General features: G+C 47.3%; 1 protein-coding gene across 1 annotated transcript; it reads left to right on the forward strand.

Annotated features, from left to right (window-relative positions):
- Positions 1-11,966: 11,966 nt before the first annotated feature.
- On the forward strand, positions 11,967-21,781 carry R3HDML (R3H domain containing like). The gene is made up of 5 exons (XM_077873273.1): positions 11,967-12,251; positions 14,970-15,088; positions 15,207-15,339; positions 16,869-16,984; positions 20,591-21,781. The coding sequence occupies exons 1-5, from the start codon at positions 11,994-11,996 to the stop codon at positions 20,721-20,723; spliced, it is 759 nt and encodes a 252-aa protein (XP_077729399.1). The 5' UTR covers positions 11,967-11,993; the 3' UTR covers positions 20,724-21,781.
- Positions 21,782-22,008: the final 227 nt, after the last annotated feature.

Below are 22,008 nucleotides of genomic sequence, written 5' to 3' on the forward strand. Positions count from 1 at the left end.
TATAACTCTATGATAGTTACTGACGGAATTTGCCTCTGCTATGTATGAGATGTTCTGATATTTTCTGTTGAGTTACAAATTCAATTTTTAGAAATGTTGATCATGACCCATCGAACTGATTTTACAACTCACAAATGGGTTCTGTAGTTTGAAAAATAGGAGGTTTTAAGGCATTGGAGGACCATGCCCTGCCCTTCCCCACCAGAGGGTGATAAAAGACCATGAATAACAGGGTTCTCACCGCCGGAGGCTACCATGGTAGCACCCAATTACTCGTTTCATTCCTTTCTTTATCTATTTACCAAGTACTTGTTACAAGTATATGGTCTCTGACCTCAAGGAACTTAAAATCTAGTGAAGGTGATAATCCTTCATTTACTCAGCCAAGCAACATTTATTAATTTGCTATGTACCAACAACTGGGCTACAGGTTAGGACTTCCAATGTGTTGAATAGGTGAGTTTCCTTAATAACTGAAGATTTATCACCCTTTAAAAACACAATTTCCCTCGTTGGAGGCAGAATCACTAACTCTGTGGAATGGTTGCATGGAAATCATCTGAGGTTACCATTGTGCTTTGGCCAGGTTGGACATGCATATATAGAAGCTAAAGATTCAATAAAAGCAAAATGTAAGTTTGTGCTGCCTTCTCATAATGCAATTTTCTTCTGGGGACGCCTGGGTGGGTGGCTCAGGGGTTGAGCTCTGCCTTCAGCTCAGGGCGTGGTCCAGGGGTCCCAGGATCCCGGGGTGGAGTCCTGCGTCTGGCTCCCCGCAGGGAGCCTGCTTCTCCCTCTGTCTGTGTCTCTGCCTCTCTCTGTACCTCTCATGAATAAACAAATAAAATCTTAAAAAAAAAAAAAGTATTCTTCTTTATTATCACATTACACTATAGTGCCCTTGATTTATAGAGATTACATTCTTCCAGAGTGGAATACATAAAAATCTCAGTGTTTGCTTCCATTGGAAAAAATATCTTTTTTTTTTTTAAGATTTTATTTATTTATTCATGAGAGACACAGAGAGAGAGGCAGAGACACAGGCAGAGGGAGAAGCAGGCTCCACGCAGGGAGCCTGACATGGGACTTGATCCAGGGTCTCTAGGAACACACCCTGGGCTGAAGGCGGCGCTAAACCGCTGAGCCACCAGAGCTGCCCTGGAAAAAAGATCTTTATTTTAATAATCATCTTTGGTCTGTCTTAAAGTATTATTGGCCTGAATCACTTGTTTAAATGGCAAAGAACAGGAGGCGTTTATGAATTAGGAGAATCATTAAAGATCCTTTTTAAAAATACACTTTAGGGGCGCCCAGGTGACACAGTTGGTGAAGCATCTGACTCTTGGTTTCAGCTGGGGTTGTGATGTTGGGGTTGTGAGGTGGAACCCCGGGTTGAGCTCCATGTTCAGCGAAGAGTCAGCTTAGGACTCTCTCTCCCTCTGCCCCTCCCAACCTCTCTCTCTCCCTCCCTCTCTCTGTAAAGTAAATCTTTTTAAAAAACTAAAAATAAAATACACTTTAAAGACTTAAAAAATAAAATACACTTTACAATTTACTTACTCGCTTGTTTATTTTTAAAGGTTTTATTTATTTATTTGACAGATTGAGAGAGAGCACAAGCAGAGGGAGCAGCAGACTCCCCACTGAGCAGGGAGCCTGATGCAGGGCTCAATCCCGGGGCCCTGGGGTCATGACCTGGGCCTATGGCAGCTGCTTAACCAACTGAGCCACCCTGGTGCCCCACACTAGTTTATTTCTGTCCTCACTACTTGAATGTCAAGTCCAGAAGGCAGGGAACATTGCCTCTCTTGTTCACTGAAGGATCCCGAGTATCTAGAACGATGGCTGGGACCCACTAAGCACTCTTTTTGTTGTTGTCAAATAAATTAATGAATCATTATTAATATGCTGATGTAAAGGAAGTTATTTTATTTTATTTTTTAATTTTTATTTATTTATGATAGTCACACAGAGAGAGAGAGAGAGAGGCAGAGACATAGGCAGAGGGAGAAGCAGGCTCCATGCACTGGGAACCCGACGCGGGATTCGATCCCGGGTCTCCAGGATCACGCCCTGGGCCAAAGGCAGGCGCTAAACCACTGTGCCACCCAGGGATCCCAAGGAAGTTATTTTAAAGTGAATTTTTTTTTTAATAAACTGAAGAGAAGATAGAATAATAATTATGAAATTATTATTTTCTAATCTTATGGGATTTCCAAGATTACAAATCACCAGGAAAGGGATTTTCTGGTCCATAAAGTGTGAACGATGCTGCAGTGGAATGACAGTGGATTTAGTAGAGGATGCTTGGGGCCACTGAGGAGAAGACCCCATAGGACCAAGAAAAGGTCAGGGAAGGTCTTGGAGGATATGACCTCTATGTAAGTGTAAACGTCTGCAGTAGAGCCCCTGAAGCCAGGGGTTGTTCAGGAGAACAGTGGGAAGCAGCCATTCCAGGAAGAGCAACCAGCAGGTGCCCTTTTGTTGGCTGGTGTGCGTGTGAAATAATTCTCTGTGGGTTGGGGGAGGGGGCAGGCAGCCCAGTAATTCTCCCAGCAGGCAGCCCTCACTGGCCATAGCTCCTGGCCAGCCAGCAACAATTCCTTCCTTCTGAGCTCTCCTCTGCAATGCCTCCCCCATTCTTAACCTCTGGCTACCTCTTTCTGGCCAGAGGGGACGACTAGCCACTCCCTGGGGTGAGGCAGCTGAGCAAAGCCAGTGTCTGCCAGAGGCCAGGCTGCCTGACTGCTAACAGGGAGGGGGTTGTATCCTCTGGCGGTGCCCCCAACACACACAGCCCCAGGCTGCTCCTCTTGTGGGCACAGAGTCAGAAGGGCTGGTGCAGGAGGGTGGGGTTCGGCCTTGCTCATCTGCAGGCCACAGGGAGAGCAGCAGGAGGGGCTGCCTTGGATTCTGCACCACCCTCACCAACCCTACTCCCTCCTCCACCACCCCCACAGTCTCCTGCAGCCCCCAGACCCTCCTATCTCAGGTGGTCACAGGGCTAAGGTTTTGTTGTCTGAAAAAACGCTGGTAAAGCTAGAAAGAAAAGCAAGAAACGGAGTATCCCAGTGTCACAGAGCAGTTACCTGTAGGATAAAAGGAGGGCGTTGGAATCAGAAGGAGTACAGGCAGTGTTCTAGCTCTTTACCTGGGGAGGTAGTCAGATGTTTACTTTAAAAAATTGATTAAACTACATATTTATATTTTATAAATCTACTACACTTGTTATATTTCACAATTTATGAGATGGTATATATTTTTTAAAAAGAACACCAAACAGGGAATAAAATACCCAGGTTCTAAGAAGAACTAGTTTTATTGTACTTTTTTTTTTTAAAGATTTTATTAATTCATTCATGAGAGTCATAGAGAAGCAGAGACACAGGCAGAGGGAGAAGCAGGCTCCCTGCAAGGAGCCTGATGTGGGACTCGATCCCAGGACCCTAGATCATGACCTGAGCCAAAGGTAGGTGCTCAACCACTGAGCCACCCAGGTGCCCCTAGTTTAACTGAACCCTAATTGTCTGGCACTGTGCTAGGTGCTTTATTGTTTTTGACTCATTCTTCTCACAACCACACAGGTAAGTACTGCTATTACCTCATTATGCAAACACTGAGACACAGAGAAGCTAAGGACCTTAGCCCAGGTCACACAGCTAGCAAGGCATCAGACCTGGGATTCAGACCCGGGTCGTACGCCAGTAGGACAAGTCACCTACCTCTCTGTTTCTTCATCTGAAAAAATGAGAACCCTACGGTGTCAGCTTTCTCGCCCGGATAAATAAGCGAGACCTACTGTACCAGATGCCATGCATACAGTAGGCGCACAATAGATGGTCACATCTGAAATAAAGATGCTCATCTTTGGCCGCTCATAGTAACTTGTGAGACAGGCCCAGCACCGTGTCACTGTCCCCCCTGAATAGATGAGAGGTCTGACTCAGTTCTCAGGGCGCAGAGGAGCCAGGAGGCCCAGCGACTCCCCCTGGTCCCTCCCTGGTCCCTTCCTGCCCTGGCCCTGCTGAGCTCTTAGGGTCCTGCGGCTGCCAGGATGTGGCCGCGGGGCTGGGCTCCGCCTGGCGCAGGAATGTGGGGCGCCTCGGCCGTGGTGGCCAGGCTGGGGGCGCTGACACTGAGGCTTTTCCGCTCCAGCTGCGCCGGCCGGCGACACAGCAAATTCCGCGACCACACCTGGCTGTGCAGCTGTTCAGGCTGGACCCGGAGGACGATTCCCCAGTCCCCTGGACGCCGGCCCCGCAGGGCACGGCCTTGACCCCTGGCGGCCTCACGCGGGGACTGCGGGCCAGGGCGCTGGAGCACCGGGCGCCCCCCTCGGCTTAAGCGGCTTAAGCGCCCTGGCCAGCCCCATCCTCCAGCTTCCCCCACCTTTTTTGGAGGAGACAAGTCCTCTCCGACACCCAGGAGGTGAGGGGCTTCCTGGCTCAGCCCCTGTGAACATCTTGCTTAGAATCTTAAGTGGGAGAGGCAGGACCCTTAAAAGGCACCCCTTTGGTTTCAGGGTTCTGGGGATCCATGGGGAATCAGTTCCCAAAAGGTTGGACTGGGGTGAGGTGCTCCCTCTCCCTAAAGGGCTAAGCCCTGGTCTGTTCTCCCTGCCTCCCTCTCAGCCCCGGGGCCCCCACAGGTTGGTAGGACTGGGCATAGGGCAAAGCACAAAGGAGGATCTCAGGTCCTCGCCCGTTCTGCAGCTGCCGTGACATCCAAAGCCTCCTACTTGCAAGAAAGAGCCTTTGCTTACCTCTGATCCCATCTCTCAACCTCCCTCTTACACTTTATCCCCAGAGTCTTCCTTAACCTGCTTTTTTTTTTCAGTTCACATGAGCCAGATTCCAGCTTGCCTCAGAGCCTTTGCCCATGCTGTTCCTCACCTTGTACTACTGCCCCCCAACCCCACCCCTCTGTCCCAGCTTCATCCTCCACTCATTTTTCTGCTCCTGCTCAATCATCATGTACTACTAACATTACCACTCATAGAGTGTCTTGAAAATTCTCAGGCCATGACTCTTCTACATGAAGTTTAGGATCAGCTTACCAACTTCCTCTAGAAAACTTAGAATATTGGTTAGAATTATATTGAATCTAAAGATTTATCTAGAGGGCACATTGGTGGCTCAGTCGGTTAAGCATCTGCCTTCATCATTAGTTGTGATCCCAGGACCCTGGGATTGAGCCCCACATTAGGCTCCTGCTCAGAGGGGAGCCTGCTTCTCCCTCTCTGCCTGCTGCTGCCTGCTTGTGTTCTCTCTCTGGGTTAAAAAAATAAATAAATAAAATCTTTAAAAATAAATAAAAATTAATCTGGTGAGAACTGACAACACACCCAAGTTCACTAATAATGATGTGATGTGTTGGAGTCACTGAACATAGAGACACAAATCATACAGCTCCTTCCCTCAAAGAGCGTATTTGCTCATTGTCTTCCATTTTTTTATTTTATTTTATTATTTTATTTTATTTTATTTCATTTCATTTCATTTCATGAGAATAGATCTCATTGGGCCCATTTTGCAGATGAGGAGACTGAGGCTCAGAGGCATTAGATGGCTCGCTTCAGGTCCTATGGTGAGGAAATGGAGTCTGTCTGACTCACAAAATCTACTCATTGAGTCAGTTTGGTCTATGGGTTTGGCTTGTGTGTGTCTCTGTTTGTGTGTTTGCATGGAGGGTGTGTTTCCATGCACCCAGAGTGGAAAAACATCTATATTTGAAAATGGATGTGCTGTAAGGTTGAGTGGGAGTCCAGACGTGTCCGCTCTGTTGGATGATGATTTCTGTTTGCATTGATCTTGGGGTCTTAGGCTACGTGTGTAGTGTTGGAGGTTTTGGTGGGTGTATGGGGGAGGAAGTATGTGTTGTTGGGGAGACAAGAATGGGATATTTCTGTTGGCCTGTGTTTTTTTTCTTATGTAGGATTTTATTTTATACTTGTGGAAAGAACTCTTTTAAATTAAACAAAGGTTTTTTAAATCATATATAACTAAATTTTTTATCAAGTGCTGAAATCTCCAGTTTGCAAGATGAATTTTTGCACATATTGATGCTGTGCCCACTACTTGGATGACAATATAAGGCAGATATAGCCCCTCATAGGGAGTTGCCTCGTGCCCCTGAGTGTAGCCACTGATCCGACTTCCATTACCTTAAATTAGTTTTACCTGTTCTTGAGAAGTCTATCAATGGAATCACAGTGTTTCTGCTTGGGGAGGTTAACAGCTAACATTGAATAAAGTTTGCTTTGTTCACATATCTCACCTAATTCCTCATAATTGCCAAATAAGCTAGCACCTATTTATTGTTCCCATTTTACAGAAGAGGAGACTGAGGTTCTGAGAGCGCTCAGAGCCAGGTCACCTGTCTGAAACTATAGCTCTGCTCCTTGCTCACTACTAGACCATCCTGCCTCCTCCTAGGTAACCTTCCAAAGAGGTGACACTGCCATCTGGGTGCAGAGAGAGAAAAAGACAGATCTGGGAGCCCAGAGGTGCTTCTGAGTGTGCTTTATCTTTTGAGGACTCAGTTTCTCTGCATCTGTCATGAGGCCTCTCTGGTGCTGGAGAGGGCCAGGATCTACCACTGGCAGCCCAACCACCGCTGTGCTGCAGAGACACACCAAACCTCATGGGTGGAGGCCTGGCTCCCAGGCTTATTCGCTGCGTGACTGTGGGCAAGTTGCCTCCCTCTTTGAACCTCACATCCTCAACTATGAAAAGGAGATTAAAATCCTCATGCATAGGTTAAGGTGGTAACAGATGGAAGATGTCACTGTATAAATGACTACTGTTATTTCTTAAAAAGCCTTTGTAAAATTTAAAAAGTACAGAAAGTCACACAAAACAAATGGGGACCCCATAAGGCAAATCACTTGTAACCACCAGTCAGATCAAGAAATAGGAGCCTCTTGGGGTGCCTGAGTGCCTCAGTCCCTTAAGCAATTGATTCTTGATTTCAGCTTGGGTCATGATCTCAGGTTTGTGAGATGGGGCTCTGTACCGAGAGGCTCTGCATCGGGGGTGGGGGGCTTTGCATCAGCGGGCTCTGCATGGGGGTGGGGGGCGGTGGTGGCTCTACCTCAGACACGGAGCCTGCTTAAGATTCTCTCTCTGCCCCACCCCACCACTCTCCCTCTCTAAAAAAAAAAAAAAAAAGGAGCCGCTCAGATGTCCCACCCTGATCACAGACTGACTTTTACAGTATTTCTTTGTATTTCTTTAGTTTTATTGCCCAAGTACACATCCCTAAACCCTATAGTTTAGTCTTGTCTGTATAAAAAAAAAATATATGTATCTTTTAAGTCTCTACTGATTCCCACTTCATTCCTTGCATTTTCCTAGTTTAACTTTTGGAAGAATCTGGAACATTTGACCTGGAGAGTTTTGAAAAGTCTGGGCACCATCACTTATTTTTCATTTGTGCTCCCCCACCCTCAGCTCCCTCTCTCTCCTCCTTGGATTTGGAGTGATGCAGATCTGGGTTCCAGTCCCCAATCTGCCAGTTGCTATATGACCTTAGACAAGTCACTCTTTTTTTTTTTTTTTTAAGATTTTATTTATTTATTCATGAGAGACACAAAGAGAGGCAGAGACACAGGCAGAGGGAGGAGAAGCAGGCTCCATGCAAGGAGCCAGATGTGGGACTCGATCCTGGGAATCGATGGGAATTGGGAATCAGGCCCTGAGCCAAAGGCAGATGCTTAAAAGTTGAGCCACCCAGGCATCCCGACAAATCACTCTTTGAATCTGTTTCTTCAATTGGCAGAGAGAGTGACCCAGACACTCTTTAAAGTTTCCAGCTTTCTCAGTCTCCTCCTTCAAACACCAGGCTTTTGTCCTACAGTCTCTGCTCAAAAGCAACTTGACAGTGTGAGGATCAGAGAGACCTGGCTCTGGGATCCAGCTTCTACTGGGACTAGCCCTGTGAACGTGGGCAAATTAATTAACCTCTCTGAGTTTTCACTTCCTCATCTACAGGATGGGGATTCTGGTACCCAATGCAGGAAACCAGACCAAGGCTTACATACAATCATGCCCTTGAATCATTTAGTGCCCGGCACCTAGCCTGTGCTAAACAATCGCTGACTGTTACTGCTATTGCTGTTGGCTCTTGTTAAGGCTAACATATATTGACTGCTTACTGTGTGCCAGGCACCGTGTCAAATGTCTTAAGATGTATTGACTCATTTAAGCCTCCCAACAATGCCATGAGGCAGCCTCATTTTCTAGATGAGGAAATTAAGGTACAGAATGGTTAGGTAACTTGCCCAGAGTCACACAGATAGTCATGAACCTAGGCTGTCTAGATCCAAAGCTACTCTGCTAGCCACTGAGCTATCTTGCCTCAAATATTACTACTCTCTAGAAGAATTCCCCTTTGCTTGCCCCTTTGCTTCCAGAGGGAATTCCAAGAGGGGTGAGGATAGCTGAATCCAGTGAGATAAAATCCAGAAGGGAGGAGGTACTCTTACTCTAAAATGAGATCCCGGCTCAGGGCATTAATCTGAACCATCCCTGGTTATTTCCTGCCTCACCCCTACCATTTTGAACTTGCCAAAGTGAACCTGGGAACAGGTTTAGACAATGAGGACAGCAGAGAAGGTCCCACCTGGGGTAGCAGCCAGGGGGTGATGCAGGGTGCTTGCCCAGGGCAATCACCTGGGTCTCTGTGGATGTGTGAACATGTGCAGTAGGAGATGAGGATTTTGTGTGTGGAGCTGTCTGTCTCTGGGCAGAGGCAGCATGGCCAGCCTGCCTGGGAACCCATCCCATCTGTGCCACCCACTGGACATGTGACCCCACCAAACGACACACTGTTTTGTTCCTTATTTTCCTCCTGTATATAAAAATTGATATGATGACCGTAATGGTACCAACCTGATAGGCTTTTCCTGAAGATTCAATGAGCTCATCCAGGTAAGTGCTTAAAATAGTGCTGGGCACCGAGATAGGAGCAGATATGTCCAACATATGTGTTTTATAGGATTAAAGATGTAAAGGGATGAGTGCCTATATATGCATGTGAGGGCACCTAAGGGTACGCAGTGGAAGGGATCTAAGGTGCCAGGAGAATGAGCTTCTCTTTGGTTTGTAGGAGAAGGACGTGCTCATGGGAGTGTGTGCATGCAGGTGTGTGTGATTTGTGTACACTGGAGGCATATGCATTCTCTAAACATGTGAGGATGTTCACTGCAGACCTCAGTTACCACACAAAGAAGCTCCTGGCCCCAAGACAAGTCATTGAGGCTCTGTGCACCTCAATATCCCCAGCTGTGCAATGGGTGGGGTTATTACCTCAAAGGCAGCCATGAAAACCATGGAGTCATGGATGTTGAAGCTCCATACCCGTGCAAGGGCCTGTGACACGGGAGAAGTTCTGTGGAGTATGCTGACAGAGTAGGGTGCAATTGCTGGCACTCCTGGGTAAGTGCCAAGACTGCATGTGCCTCCCGGCGGCTGCAGAGTTCCCTCAGGGTGCCACAGGCCCCAGCCTGCCACAGGCACATAAGCCCTTCGTCCAGTTTCTCTCATGGGACATCTGAGGCCCAGAGAAGGACAGGGCCTTACCTCAGGACACCCAGCACTCTGGAGGCAGGGACGGGGCTAGATCAGAGCCAAGCTCCCTCGTCCTTCTGGCGTGGTGGTAAGGGCCTGTCTAGGTCAGGGTCAGCACCCCCGTCCCTCCCTGCCTCTGCCTGCCCCACTCCCCCGGCGTCCAGCAGGAAGGTGTGTGCTTTGGCAGCAGGCACTGTCTGGGCCGGGAGGCTGAGGCCGGGTGGCTGCCTAGGCTGGGAATTCCATGTGTCTGGGGAGAACCCCAGCCCACAGCCCTTCGCTGCCACCTGGCTCAGCCTGGCACCCGGAGACTGCCTGGGAATTCTCAGAAGTCCCTGGAAGAGAAGGCTGAAGGCTTCCAAATGCTTTGACTTTGTTTTTTTTCTATAACATCTTTCTTGTAGGTCTACCCCCTCCATTACGGAAATATTGCTTGTTCTTTGTGAGGAATACAAGTAATCAGAGAAGAGAAATTAAATTTTCTTTTTTTTTTTTAACTCTTTCTTAGCCTATAATTACAGCAACTTGGAGACCAAAGGGGCTTTGATAATACACACACACACACACACACGTATAGACATCTGCTTGCTTATGCATGTATCTGTATGAGAACACACACACACACTCATACACACTTAATGGAGAACACACTTGTGTGTCAGGCACAGTCCTAAGTGCTCCACAAGAGCTGTGCAATCCTCATGACAATGCTATAAGGTAAGTACCATCACTACCCCTATTTTACAGATGAGGTACAAAATGATTGACTGACTTGCTCAAGGACATCCAGTTAGTGAATGAAATGAGGACTTGAACCCAGAGCCGTCGCTTAATAAATGAAGCTGCCTAATGCTATGTTAGAGCAGCATGGTGGTCAATACCCTCCTAGGCTTTTCCCCTTTGCATTGATATTGGTTTGGTTACAAAAGTAGCATCCTTTTTACATACTAACAGGGTCCTGGGGGTCACACTTGAATTTGAATCGCAGACACACTGGCTTGACTTGGGGTGTGTCCCTTCACCTCTCAGGCTCAGTTTCTTCATCTGTGAAATGGGGAGCTATAGTATCTGCTTCTCAGGGCTGGCTGAGCTTGTATGCGCAAAGCGCTCAGCCCAGGCCTGGCACATAGTAGGTGCTCATCAGGCGGGGTCAAGTTAATTGCCTGCTCTGAGGCTGGACGGCTTTGTAGGGAAAGCAGTCCGAGAATACTCTCCCCAGTGCTGGGGTCTGGAAGGCAAAGAAAAGCCTCCGCATCTGGGGTGTCCGAGGTGAGGGGTGGCATTTCCCCCCGGAGTCCCTGCCACTGTCCCATCCCTACCCGGAGCAGCAGCTGGGCCCCAGCCCCCGACACCCCGACACCCCGGTGGAAGCAGGAGCAGCCCAGGCGCCAGAAGGAGGGAGGGAAAAGCCCACAACCGGGCAGGCGGAGCCTCCTGTCCCAGTCTGGCCCGGCTGGAAGGGGAGGGGGCTGCGGGGCCCGGACGTCAGATGCCATCAGCTCCCAGGGGACCATTAAAGTCGCCGAGCTGCCAGGCGGGCCAGGGTGTCTACAGAGGTCCCTGCGTCCTCGGCGCCTGCTGCCACCCGCCTGGGCTGCCCGGCCTGGGTACGCGCCCCTGGGAGGCTGCCGCCCGGTCTCCCGCGCTCCCCTCTCTGGCTCTCTTCTCCTTAACTCCATCTCTCCCTCTGTCTTCTCTGTTCTTCCTTCCCCTGTCTTTCCCCCTGTCTTTCTCTCTCCTTCCCTCTGCTTCCGTCTCTCCCATGCTCTTTCTCTTTCCCTCCTCACCGTGTCCCATCCGCGCCTTATCTTTCCACCTTCCAATGTCCTTCATCCCTGTTCTCTGTACCTTTTTTTTCCAGATGCCTTTTTGGTCTCTCTCATTTTCTTCCTCTCTGCTTCTCTTTTTCTCTTCCTCTCTCATCCTCTGCCATCTGGTTCTTCCTGTGTCTCACTCTCAACCTCAAAAATGCAGCACCTCAAAGACGAGAGGGTCCCGCCGCATGATGCCCCGGGGACTGTTGGCCCTGCGCTGCTGAGGGCATCGATGGAGCCCACTTGGGGCAGGATTGGTGAAGAGGGTGTCCAGGCTGGAGAGGACTGGTGTCCGTCTCCTGGACTGGTGGGATGGAGCCCTGGCTTTGAAGTGGTAGTGCCATCTGCATCACATGGCCCGATCAGGATTAGCTACCATCCGGGCATTTCCTTCCATCCCTCAATACACTGAGTCCACTGGGGCAGGAAGGACAGGGTGTTGGGCACCAGGACTAGAGCTGAGTCGGGAGATCTTTGCCAAGTTCCCAGGGGTTGGCATCATCGGGGTGGCAGTGCTGGAGAACACTCAGGGTTTGGTGCCCTCATGCCCACCCCCTCCAGGCAGCCGACTCTGACTGCACCAGGTGACGTGTGACCCTTCCAGCCAGCTATGCCCCTGCTGCCCAGCACCGTGGGCCTGGCAGGCCTACTCTTCTGGGGAGGCCAGACAGTGAATGCCTTGATGCCCAATGCCACCCTGGCACTGGCCCAGACCGAGGGCACAGCTGTGTGGCCTCTGAGTGGCCTGGGGGTGCCCCGGTACCGGCGGAAGCGCCACATCTCTGCTGGGGACATGAGTGCCTTACTGGATTATCACAACCACATCCGGGCCAGTGTGCACCCACCTGCGGCCAACATGGAGTATATGGTGAGTTCCCATGCCCTCCCCTGCGCCCTTTCTAGCAACTGCCGGTCAACCCAGTGTGTTCTGGAAGGGCTGGACCATCACCAGCCTGGCCCCACCGGCCAGCATCTGGGGGTCTGTGTCCTGAGGAAAGGGCAGGAATTGATCTACGCATTTAATGGATGAGAAAACTAAAGCAGTTGCACAGGTCCTCTTGGGAAGCAGGGTCAGCTAACTGCTACGTATGGAGCACCTACTGTGTGCCTACCCATAACCTACACACAACCCTGAGGGGACTCCTCTTCCTTCAAGATGGGGATTATCATCTCCATTTTCCAATAAAGAAATTGAGATACAGAGAATTAATTTGCCAAAGGTCATCCAACTGGGATTCTAATCCAGGTCTGCCTGCTGCTAATGATTGTGGTCTTAGTGCTTGCTTCAGCAGCACATACACTAAGATTGTGGTCTTAACAGACACGATACTCCACCCCAGGGTTTTGGCTTCCTGCTAGAGACCTGCAGGGTGGGTGGCTGGAGCTTTCTGTGCAATTGTCTCTTTGCTTTAGGGTCTGATGGACACACAGACAGGAAGAGGATGCCAGTTATCACAGTGATGATTGCCTCTAGGAGGCAGAGTTTGGGGACTGGTGGTGGGGACTCGCACCTGAAGGTCTCAAGCAGAGGAAAACCTGCAAGTGACCAGCTGAAAAAGCTGAGATGTGTTTCCTTAAAGAGGCAGGGCCAGAGGCTGTCACCCCAATCCCCCAGAAGTCAGACTCTGGCATGGAAGAGGGGACCTTTCTCTTTATCGCAGTTCCTCCCCTAGGACCTTTGTCCCAGACCAACCTGGAGAGATAGGCTTCTAGCCCACCCACAGATTTCTTTAGGGAAAGAGGTTGCCAGTCCACCCCCCTCCAAGACAAATACATGCTACAGCCTGAACATTCCTATGCTTTTACAATGTGTCTATTCACTTGTGTGCTAGCTGCTGCTCAGAGCCAGGTACCATGCTAAGCCTTGTGGACACTGCTGAGAACAGGATGGACAAGTGTCTTCCTTCAGGGACATGATAAAAAACAAATATCCACAACACAAGATATGGGTAATATAATGTCAAACAGGAATAAGGTGTTAAGATATGGGTAACATAATGTCAAGTAGGAATTAGATGTTGGAGAGGGGTGGGGATAGGAGCCAGGATGGCAGGCAGCTGGAGGTGGGGGTTATTAATTTGTTCATTGAAAGACTCATTCATTTATTAGCACAGTGACTGGCACGTGGAAGGTCCTTCATTTTTCAAACAGTGACACATTTACTGTGCATGCAAGGCACTCATCCTAGTAAGTGTTTAATTAGAACATGTGTGGTAGAACAGAGAGAGTTAAATATCTCACCATGGATCCCAGTAGGGCCAATGAATGTGGATTTGATGTTAGCATACCCCTTGCCTCAGTTTACCCCTTTGTTGCATAAAGAAAATATTCCTTCGCTTTTCCTAAGACTGTGAATCGGACAACCCTGAGGACATGTTTGGACCTGTTCCTTGGTATCCCTGTGTCTTCTTGGCTAGCTGGCTTCTGCCTGCAGGACAGGCATCTGACTAAGTACCCTTTGCTCAAGGAGCCCTTTTTCTCCCACAGCGTCCCCAAAAGTTCCAGTCCCCTGTTTCACATTTTCACACCCACCAGGATTGTAATGATTGCTTAATGTCTCATCTTTACTAGACTGTGAGTCCTGGGTGCCTAGAAATATTGTTCAATATTTGCTGAATGAACAAATAAAATGAATGCATGACTCATATCTCTGAAAATCCCAGGAAGTCAGAGTGGAAGGAAATTGGTATTTTTTTAAAGTGATGCTTTTTCAAATTATAAAACTTGGGGCATTCACACATTGGAAAATTATGAAGCTGTTAGGAGAGATGAGGAGGGCATTCTCTATGTGCTGATGTGGGATAACCACTAAGATAAGATAACCTGTTTGATTGAGTGAAAACAGCAAGGGGTCAGATAGACAGTTTGGCCAGCTGTCATTTGTGTGTGTGTGTGTGTGTGTGTATAATATAAATATTATAAATATATAAATATTTTATATATGTATATACAATTATATATTTATTAATTATATATATACACACACACTTGTGTGTATATATACTTGTACAGGTATAGAATATTTCTGGAAGAGGATGCCAGGAATCACAGTGATGGTTGCCTCTAAGGAGCAGGATGGCTGGAGGAACAAGTATAGGATTGAGATGAGAGACTTTCCACTTTTCCTCCTTTGGGTATCTCATATATTATATTTGTGCATGTTTTCACTATGCAGAAAAAAACATTTTGAATTTGAATATTTAATGTTAAAATAAATATGTTTTAAGAATACAATAAATAAAATAAAAAGCCAGTTCCGTCCCCATCACCCTGGGCTCAGCCACTTGTAGGGACTGCTAACTCCTGGACAAATAGCCCCGGACCTGCTCAGAGCAGAGAACCTCCAGCTTGAGGTCCAGTTGTGGAGGGGGAAGGTTGCTGGAAGAGGAGTCAGAGGTCTGGGTGTGGGTCTTGGCTCTGGTGAGGACTTGCTGTTTCCGACTCAGTTTCCTAATTTGTCCAGTGGATTTGGTGCAGGGTTCCGAAGAGATGGAGTTAGTGGCACCAGGGAAATGCGCATCTTTGGATACTGCTGGGATGTTGGTGATGTCCCTCCTGGGGAATTTCATGGCCTTTCTTTCCCCAGGTCTGGGACGAGCGGCTGGCCAGGTCTGCCGAGGCCTGGGCCACCCAGTGCATCTGGGCCCATGGGCCCTCACAGCTGATGAGATACGTGGGCCAGAACCTCTCCATCCATTCTGGCCGGTGAGTGACCTTCTGCCCTTCCTTCTCTTGGTCACTCAACAAAGTCCCCAAGCAAGGTGGTGGCAGAGCAGCTTCTCCGTTCCTCAGCCAGCATCTTCCATCTTCTCTGCCTCCCCAGGTACCGCTCGGTGGTGGATCTCGTGAAGTCTTGGTCTGAGGAAAGGCGCCATTACTCATTTCCGGCCCCCAGGGACTGTCAGCCGCACTGCCCCTGGCGGTGCAGTGGCCCTGTCTGCTCCCACTATACCCAGGTACCACTTTGTCGGGACTGAGGGCTGAGGGAGAACAAATCCTGGTAGCTTAGAAGAAAAAGAATGTGATGGAACAGAAATTATAGAACATACAAGCCCTAGGGACTTCCTTCCATATGATAAGTGTATTCCTGGAAAGTTGTGTGTATAGTGAGTTGAGCTGACTGGATCTGAGTGTCTTGGGTGGGCTCACCAGATAGTTTGACCACCAAAATGGAGATGTGTGATCTGACAAGTTCAAGAATGCTTTTGAATTCAGTAGGTCCAAACCTATTTTCTAGTATTTTCTGTCTTCTAAGGATCCTACTATCTTCTCCTCCTTATTATCATTTTTAAGTAGGTTCCACACCTAGTGTGGAGCCCAACACAGGGCCTGAACTCACAACCCTGAGATCAAGATCTGAGCTGAGATCAAGACTCAAACACTTGAGTGCCTCGGTGGCTCAGTCAGCTAGGCACCTGCTTTTGGCTTAGGCTGGGATCCTGGGATCCTGGGATCAAGCCCCACAGGGGCTCAGCGGGGAGTCTGCTTCTCCCTTTGCCCCTCACCCCTGCATGTGTGCTCTCTCACTCTCACTCCCTCAAATAAATAAATAAAATATAAAATCTTAAAGAAAAAAGAGTTGAATGCTTAATCAGCTGAGCCACCCAGGTACCCCTAGGATCCCAGTATCTTAAAAAAAAAAAAAAAGAAGAAAAGAAATGCTAAAATAAGAGAACAAAAACTGTACTATATTTTGAGTACTAATATTGAATATGTTACCACTTGTTACACATAAAAATATAATGCAATATAATGTTGCAGGAAATGGGACCAAACCTTCCCATTGTAGGACAAATATTTTCTTTTGGTCTGTCCATCTCTCTGTGATTCATTCAGAGTTAATGTCAGAAATCTACATTGGAGACCCTCTAGGAAATGTGAGGCCTAAACCAAATGTTCTTCCTAAAATTATTACCTTCGTTTTACCAAAGAAGAAACTGAGGCACGGCATGGTTAAGTGACTTGGCCAAAGTCACACACTAGTGATATTGAGGTTCTGACCCAAGCCTGTTTAACTCCAAAGTTTGTGTTTTAACCTCTAACACAATAATGATCTTCAAAAAAAAAAAAAAAAAAATAATGATCTTCAAATGGTAGTTGCTAGGGAAAAAAGAAAGAAAATGAATAGAACGGTACAGAAAATAAGAGCATAGATCGCATGTGAAAAGATTAAATGTTGGTTCACAGAACTTTTGTCCCAAGTGCCTACGTGTTGTATGCTGAGTAACAATTCAAAATTTATTCCTTACTGGTGGGTTGTAGTAAAATAAATTAAAAAAAAGAAAAAAAGAAAAAAAAAAAGCTTGAGAAACATTATAGCACAATGTGTCTCCAGGAACATTGGGACAGGCAGATTGTCTCCCACGGGAAGACCTCACCTAATGCATCCACCCTGAACCATGTCCAGGGGCCTCTCAGCCCCAAGGAACCTGGGCCCCCACCCCGAGTCCATCTCAAAGCCTCCCCTGTCATTGTCCTTCCTCAGATGGTGTGGGCTTCCTCCAATCGGCTAGGCTGTGCCATCCACACCTGTGGCAGTATCAACGTCTGGGGCAACACCTGGCATCAGGCGGTGTACTTGGTCTGCAACTATGCCATTAAGTAAGTACAGCACTGAGATGGGGCTGAGGGGCAGGAGGTGGACCCTGAGTGCAATGAACAGAATTCCAAGAGAAGGAAAAAAGCCCAGGACACCCTGCCTTCTTCCCTTCTAAGTAAACTCGATACCATACAATTGTTTTTTAATATTTATTTATTTATTCATTCATTCATTCATTTATTCATTCACGAGAGACACACAGAGAGAGAGGCAGAGACACAGGCAGAGGGAGAAGCAGGCTCCATGCAGGGAGCCCGACGTGGGACTCAAATCTGGGATCACGCCCTGAGTCAAAGGCAGGTGCTCAAACACTGAGCCACTCAGGCGTCCCACAGTCTGGTAGTTTTAGAGTCAATGAATAATTATTTTTCTTTACTCCCCCACCCCCCCAATTCTCTAATTTCCTTTTCTATTGCCAAAAGTGACTGGAAGATAGACAGGACCAGGTCAGGTGGACACGTAGCCTCGCTGATGAAGTTAACAGTAGAGAATGTGGTTTAGATGTCTAGACAAGCGAGTTGGCAAATATCTCGCTCTCGAATTAGAGCTGCACACCCATTGACTGGCAACACCTGACAACCACAGTCCTCTCCCAACAAGTGTAGGTAGCTCCTCTAAGCTCATCACAGGAAGTGGGGCAACAAAGAACACAGGCTCCCTGCAGCCAGGCACATCCCAAAGGAAAGAAAGGAAGGATAGAATGAGTGTGCTCAGCTCCTCCCTCTAGGCTCCCCAATCAGCTTGGTGGGAGAGAGGTCATGAGTGGCCTTTGTATGCAAGTCTCTTGGAAACATGGAGAAAGAGGGATGGGAGTTCCCATCCAACGTACAACACACAAATTTGCCAACATTACTGATTCTCATATAAAAATAAGAAAAGTTCTATGTAAACATGATATTTAGAATTTCAAGATTACATACTGATAACCACCTTTTACTCTCAAGTAGCCTTTCAGCACTTACAAAATATTTTTGCCTCCTTATCTCATTGAAGAGATGAAAGAGAAAGAAGGAAGGAAAGAAGGAGGGGTACTGGGAAAATGTTTTCTTTTTTTAAGAGCAAGAAACTGACGATCAGAGAGGTTAGGTAATATATAAAAGTCACAGAGCCAGGAGGTAGCAGAGCTGTTTGAAACACAAGTCTTGATTTCTAGTCTGTGTTCTGTCTACTATACTATTCGGATGCTCTAGAAGTCACTGGTAGCTTGAACACAGATTCTCAAGCTATTTATTTGTTAATGGTGATATCTATTAAAAAGTATCAGCCCAGCTTTATCAGATACAAAAATACAAAGCAAACTTTGTTACAAATAGCTTACGAGGCTGTTCCAATTTGAGGATACATTGAATTTTTGCAGCATTGAGTATCAACACTATAGTTGTTAAGATTTTCATGCTCTGGAGCAAGACTGTTAAGGTTCAAATTTGTGATTTAAATTCTCCATGCCTGTTTCTTCATTTGGAAAATGGGAATAAAATAGTACCTACTCACTGAATTGTTAAGAGAAGTGATCTGACCCAGGTAACACCCCCAGGCTCATGATAACATGCTGTTGCTTACTGCTATGACCAGATCTGGGTGTGATGTCCAGCTCTCCCATGTGCGTATAAGGACTTTGGATAAGACGTTTCATCTCTCTGGACCTCGGTTTCCTCTTTTAAAATAGGGCTAATCCTACCTGTCTCACAGAGGATCACTGTACATAGTCACTGTACATTTATTCAGCCCATAGTACGTGCTGAATAAATGGTGGCTGTTGTTATAACTGGGTTAGGAACTATTTAAGGGTGGGAAATAGATCTGATTCATTCCTATATCCTTTTACTACAGGGATCTCCGCCCCCGCCCCCCCCCCCTTTTTAAGCAAAACTTTTTTCCAAGTGGTTAAGTTGAACAAAAAAAGAATGACTTTTATTCCATTACCCCCCAGATATTTCCACTTCCCATCTTCCCTGCCCTCAAATTTCTGGGAGCACCTTTTGAAAACTGCACTCACAGCATCTGGCACAAATCCTGAAGCCCAAAAGATGCTCTGGAAGTGTTTGTTGAATGAATAAGTGAATGAACCCCTTATAAAACCAGAAATGCATACTTTTCTAAGGACTTTGGCTGAGTTTACTTACAATCATTCAACAACCACTTTTAGAGAAAAAAAAAAGATTCCATATCTGCCCATAAAGAGTGTTCATATGAAGTGTGAGAAAAGAAGACCCTGGACTTGCAAAGATAACACTACAGGCTGGTGGTGAGATTACCAGGCAGCCATGAACATGAGTTTTGGAGATGATTTTAGGCCTTGAGAAGAGGAGGGAGAAAAAGAAAAATCTGTGCACTGGGACAGAGAAGAGAGATGTGGAAAGGTGGGCTATGTGAACAGGATGCACGGCTGCTAGAGCAGTCTAGAATGACTGACCAAAAGCTACAGATGTGCTTCTGTAAGTAGGGAGATCAGCAAACTAGGACCCATGGCCAAAACCTCACCAGCTGCTTGTTTTAGTAAATAAAGTTTTATTGAAACACAGCCATGCCATTCATTTACATGCTATCCGATGCTGCTTTCAATGCAATAGAGATATCCGGCTCACAAAACCTAACATGTTTGCTATCTGGCCCTTTACCTGAAGAAATTTGCCATTCCTTGCACAGGTAAGGGGAAGCCACTAAAAGTTTTTGAGCAGAAGAATGTGATGAAGGTGGTTTGTTTGTTTTTAATAGCTTTCTTGAGGTGTAATTCACATCCCATACCACTCACCCATTTGATGTGTACAACTCAATGGGTTTTGGTATATTAGATTATTAATCTGTTTTCATTATGCATATAGATATGAAATATTTATAACATAAAATTTGCCACTTTAATCATTTAGAAGGGTACACCTCGGTGGCAATTCATCGTTTTGTGCAACCATTACCACTACCTGCTTCCAGAACTATTCCATCACCCCAAAGAGAAGGTCTGTAACTATTAAGCCATGACTCTCTACCCTACTTCCCCTAAAAGGCCACAGTCTGTTGAGAGGACTAACTCAGGAGCAGGGAGGATGGAATTGGGATCTGGCCATCAAGAAAATGGGCAGTGGTGGCCATGACAAGTCTTCATGGCATGTGCCCCCATGATCGGATTATACTCAGCATCTGATTATTCTAACTCCTATTTGCACAACACTTCTGTGAGGTCTAAAGCGTTTGCACATCATTTTTGTGGATACCATTTCATTTATTTTATTCAGAAGAAATAAGGTGGCTTATTTTGTCACCAGCTGGCTGGTGGCAAAACCTAGGACCAGATCTCAGAGCTGCCTGAGTCGGGAATGGGAGGGAGGGTGGAGGGAATAAGAAGATCAATACTTACTGAAGAGTCAGGTATTTGCCAGGCACGGTGCTAGGTGCCCACACACACGGCTTCATTATTTGATCTTTGCCTCCTCCCTGTGAGGCAGGGGAGTCTTCTCATGGTTTTACAGCTGAAGAAACCAAGGCTTGCAGACGTGACTTGCCCAAGGTCACATAGCCAGTCAGCGGCGGTGCTGAGATTTGGAAACCTATATGAAGGTTGCCCACATTAACTCTCCTCTGTCCCTGTCTCCTTGGCATCTTTTCTCTTCCAGGGGGAACTGGATCGGCGAGGCACCATACAAGATGGGGAGGCCATGTTCTGCTTGCCCTCCGAGTTACCAAGGTACCTGCAGTAGCAACATGTGCTTCTCTGGACTCAAATCCAATAGGCTTCTGTGGTTTTAAATTTTCCCTGGGCCCCGGTGGTGCCTCTGGCCCTCCCCCAAAGACTTCTTCCCCAAAGACCAGGTGAAAGAATAATTGTTTTTTTTTAAAGGACTTTATTGGGCTCACACCACCGATCTGAATTTTTCCTTCCTGGTTCCTTCCATTCCCGAAATGTCAGCATGTGCCAGAAGAAAATAACCTCCTGGCCTTCTGTCTTTCTTCTTACAGCTTTCTTCTCTCTGGCTTCCGGGAAAGAGGCTTGTCTCTTTCATTGACTAGGTGCTCAGAGTCAGAGCTGGATGGAGCTGTAGGGTGACAGCAGTTTTATGACTCTCAGGTCCCAAACCCACAAGTCTTTGTCCAACCAGTGAAGGGTATTTATTAAGAAATCTTTAGCCTGAAACCCACTTTCCTTTATCCACTAACAGCCAAACGTGGAGGACTTGTGGTTTGTTCCCTGAGTTGAGAACATTTCAGGCCCAAGCTTTTAAAAAAATAATAATTTAAATTGACTTGTAGACAGACCATTCCCACTGCATGTTACTGGGGCTACTCCAGGGCTCAGGTTCCCCTTTTACAGATGGGTATACTGAGGCTCAGCAGAGGGGTGTGATCTACTGATAGCTACACAGCTTGTGCCAGCAGCACCCAGGTCAGAGCTCAGGCCCAGACATACCCTTTCTGAGGGCCAGGACTGCGAGTGCAAAATCAAAGTTGGCCCGAGGGAAATGTCTTCTGGGCCTGTCTTTTTCTCTTTTTATCACTCCATTGAGCCTATCCGTCTCTCTCTCCTCCACATCCCTGGAGGATCTCATTCTCATTCCCATAAACCATTTCCTCTCTCTCCACCCCACCACACCCAGATATCATGACACACAAAAGTCCTTTTGTTTCCAGAGATAGTAAAATCTCCCCCTCAGACCTTGCCCTCCAGCTGGGGCCCACTCCCTGCCTGGCCAGAGAGCACACCATTCAAAGACCTGGATGGAAAACCAGCCCCTTTCCCTGGAGTTCCTACACCAAGCTGGATGGAATGAATTTCTCTTCCCTCTCAGTCATTCCCACCTAGGCCATAACCTGAGCATGTCAACAACCACCCCTTCCTCCCCATTCCTCAATAAAGTCCTTTGAGATCTGATGCAGTGGCTCTTTCTGGCCCCTCCCTCTCTCAGCTCTCAGAGGGGGTCAAAAAAGGAAGGAAGGAAACTGAGTAGGGGGAGATGGAGTAAAGGCAAAACCAGCTCCAGAGAAAGGCCAGGAGAGGGGGCTCACGGCCCCTACTCTGTGCCAAGCGTGACAACTA

The sequence above is a fragment of the Canis aureus genome, chromosome 26, assembly GCF_053574225.1.
Source record: "Canis aureus isolate CA01 chromosome 26, VMU_Caureus_v.1.0, whole genome shotgun sequence".
In the NCBI taxonomy this organism is placed as follows: Eukaryota; Metazoa; Chordata; class Mammalia; order Carnivora; family Canidae; genus Canis; species Canis aureus.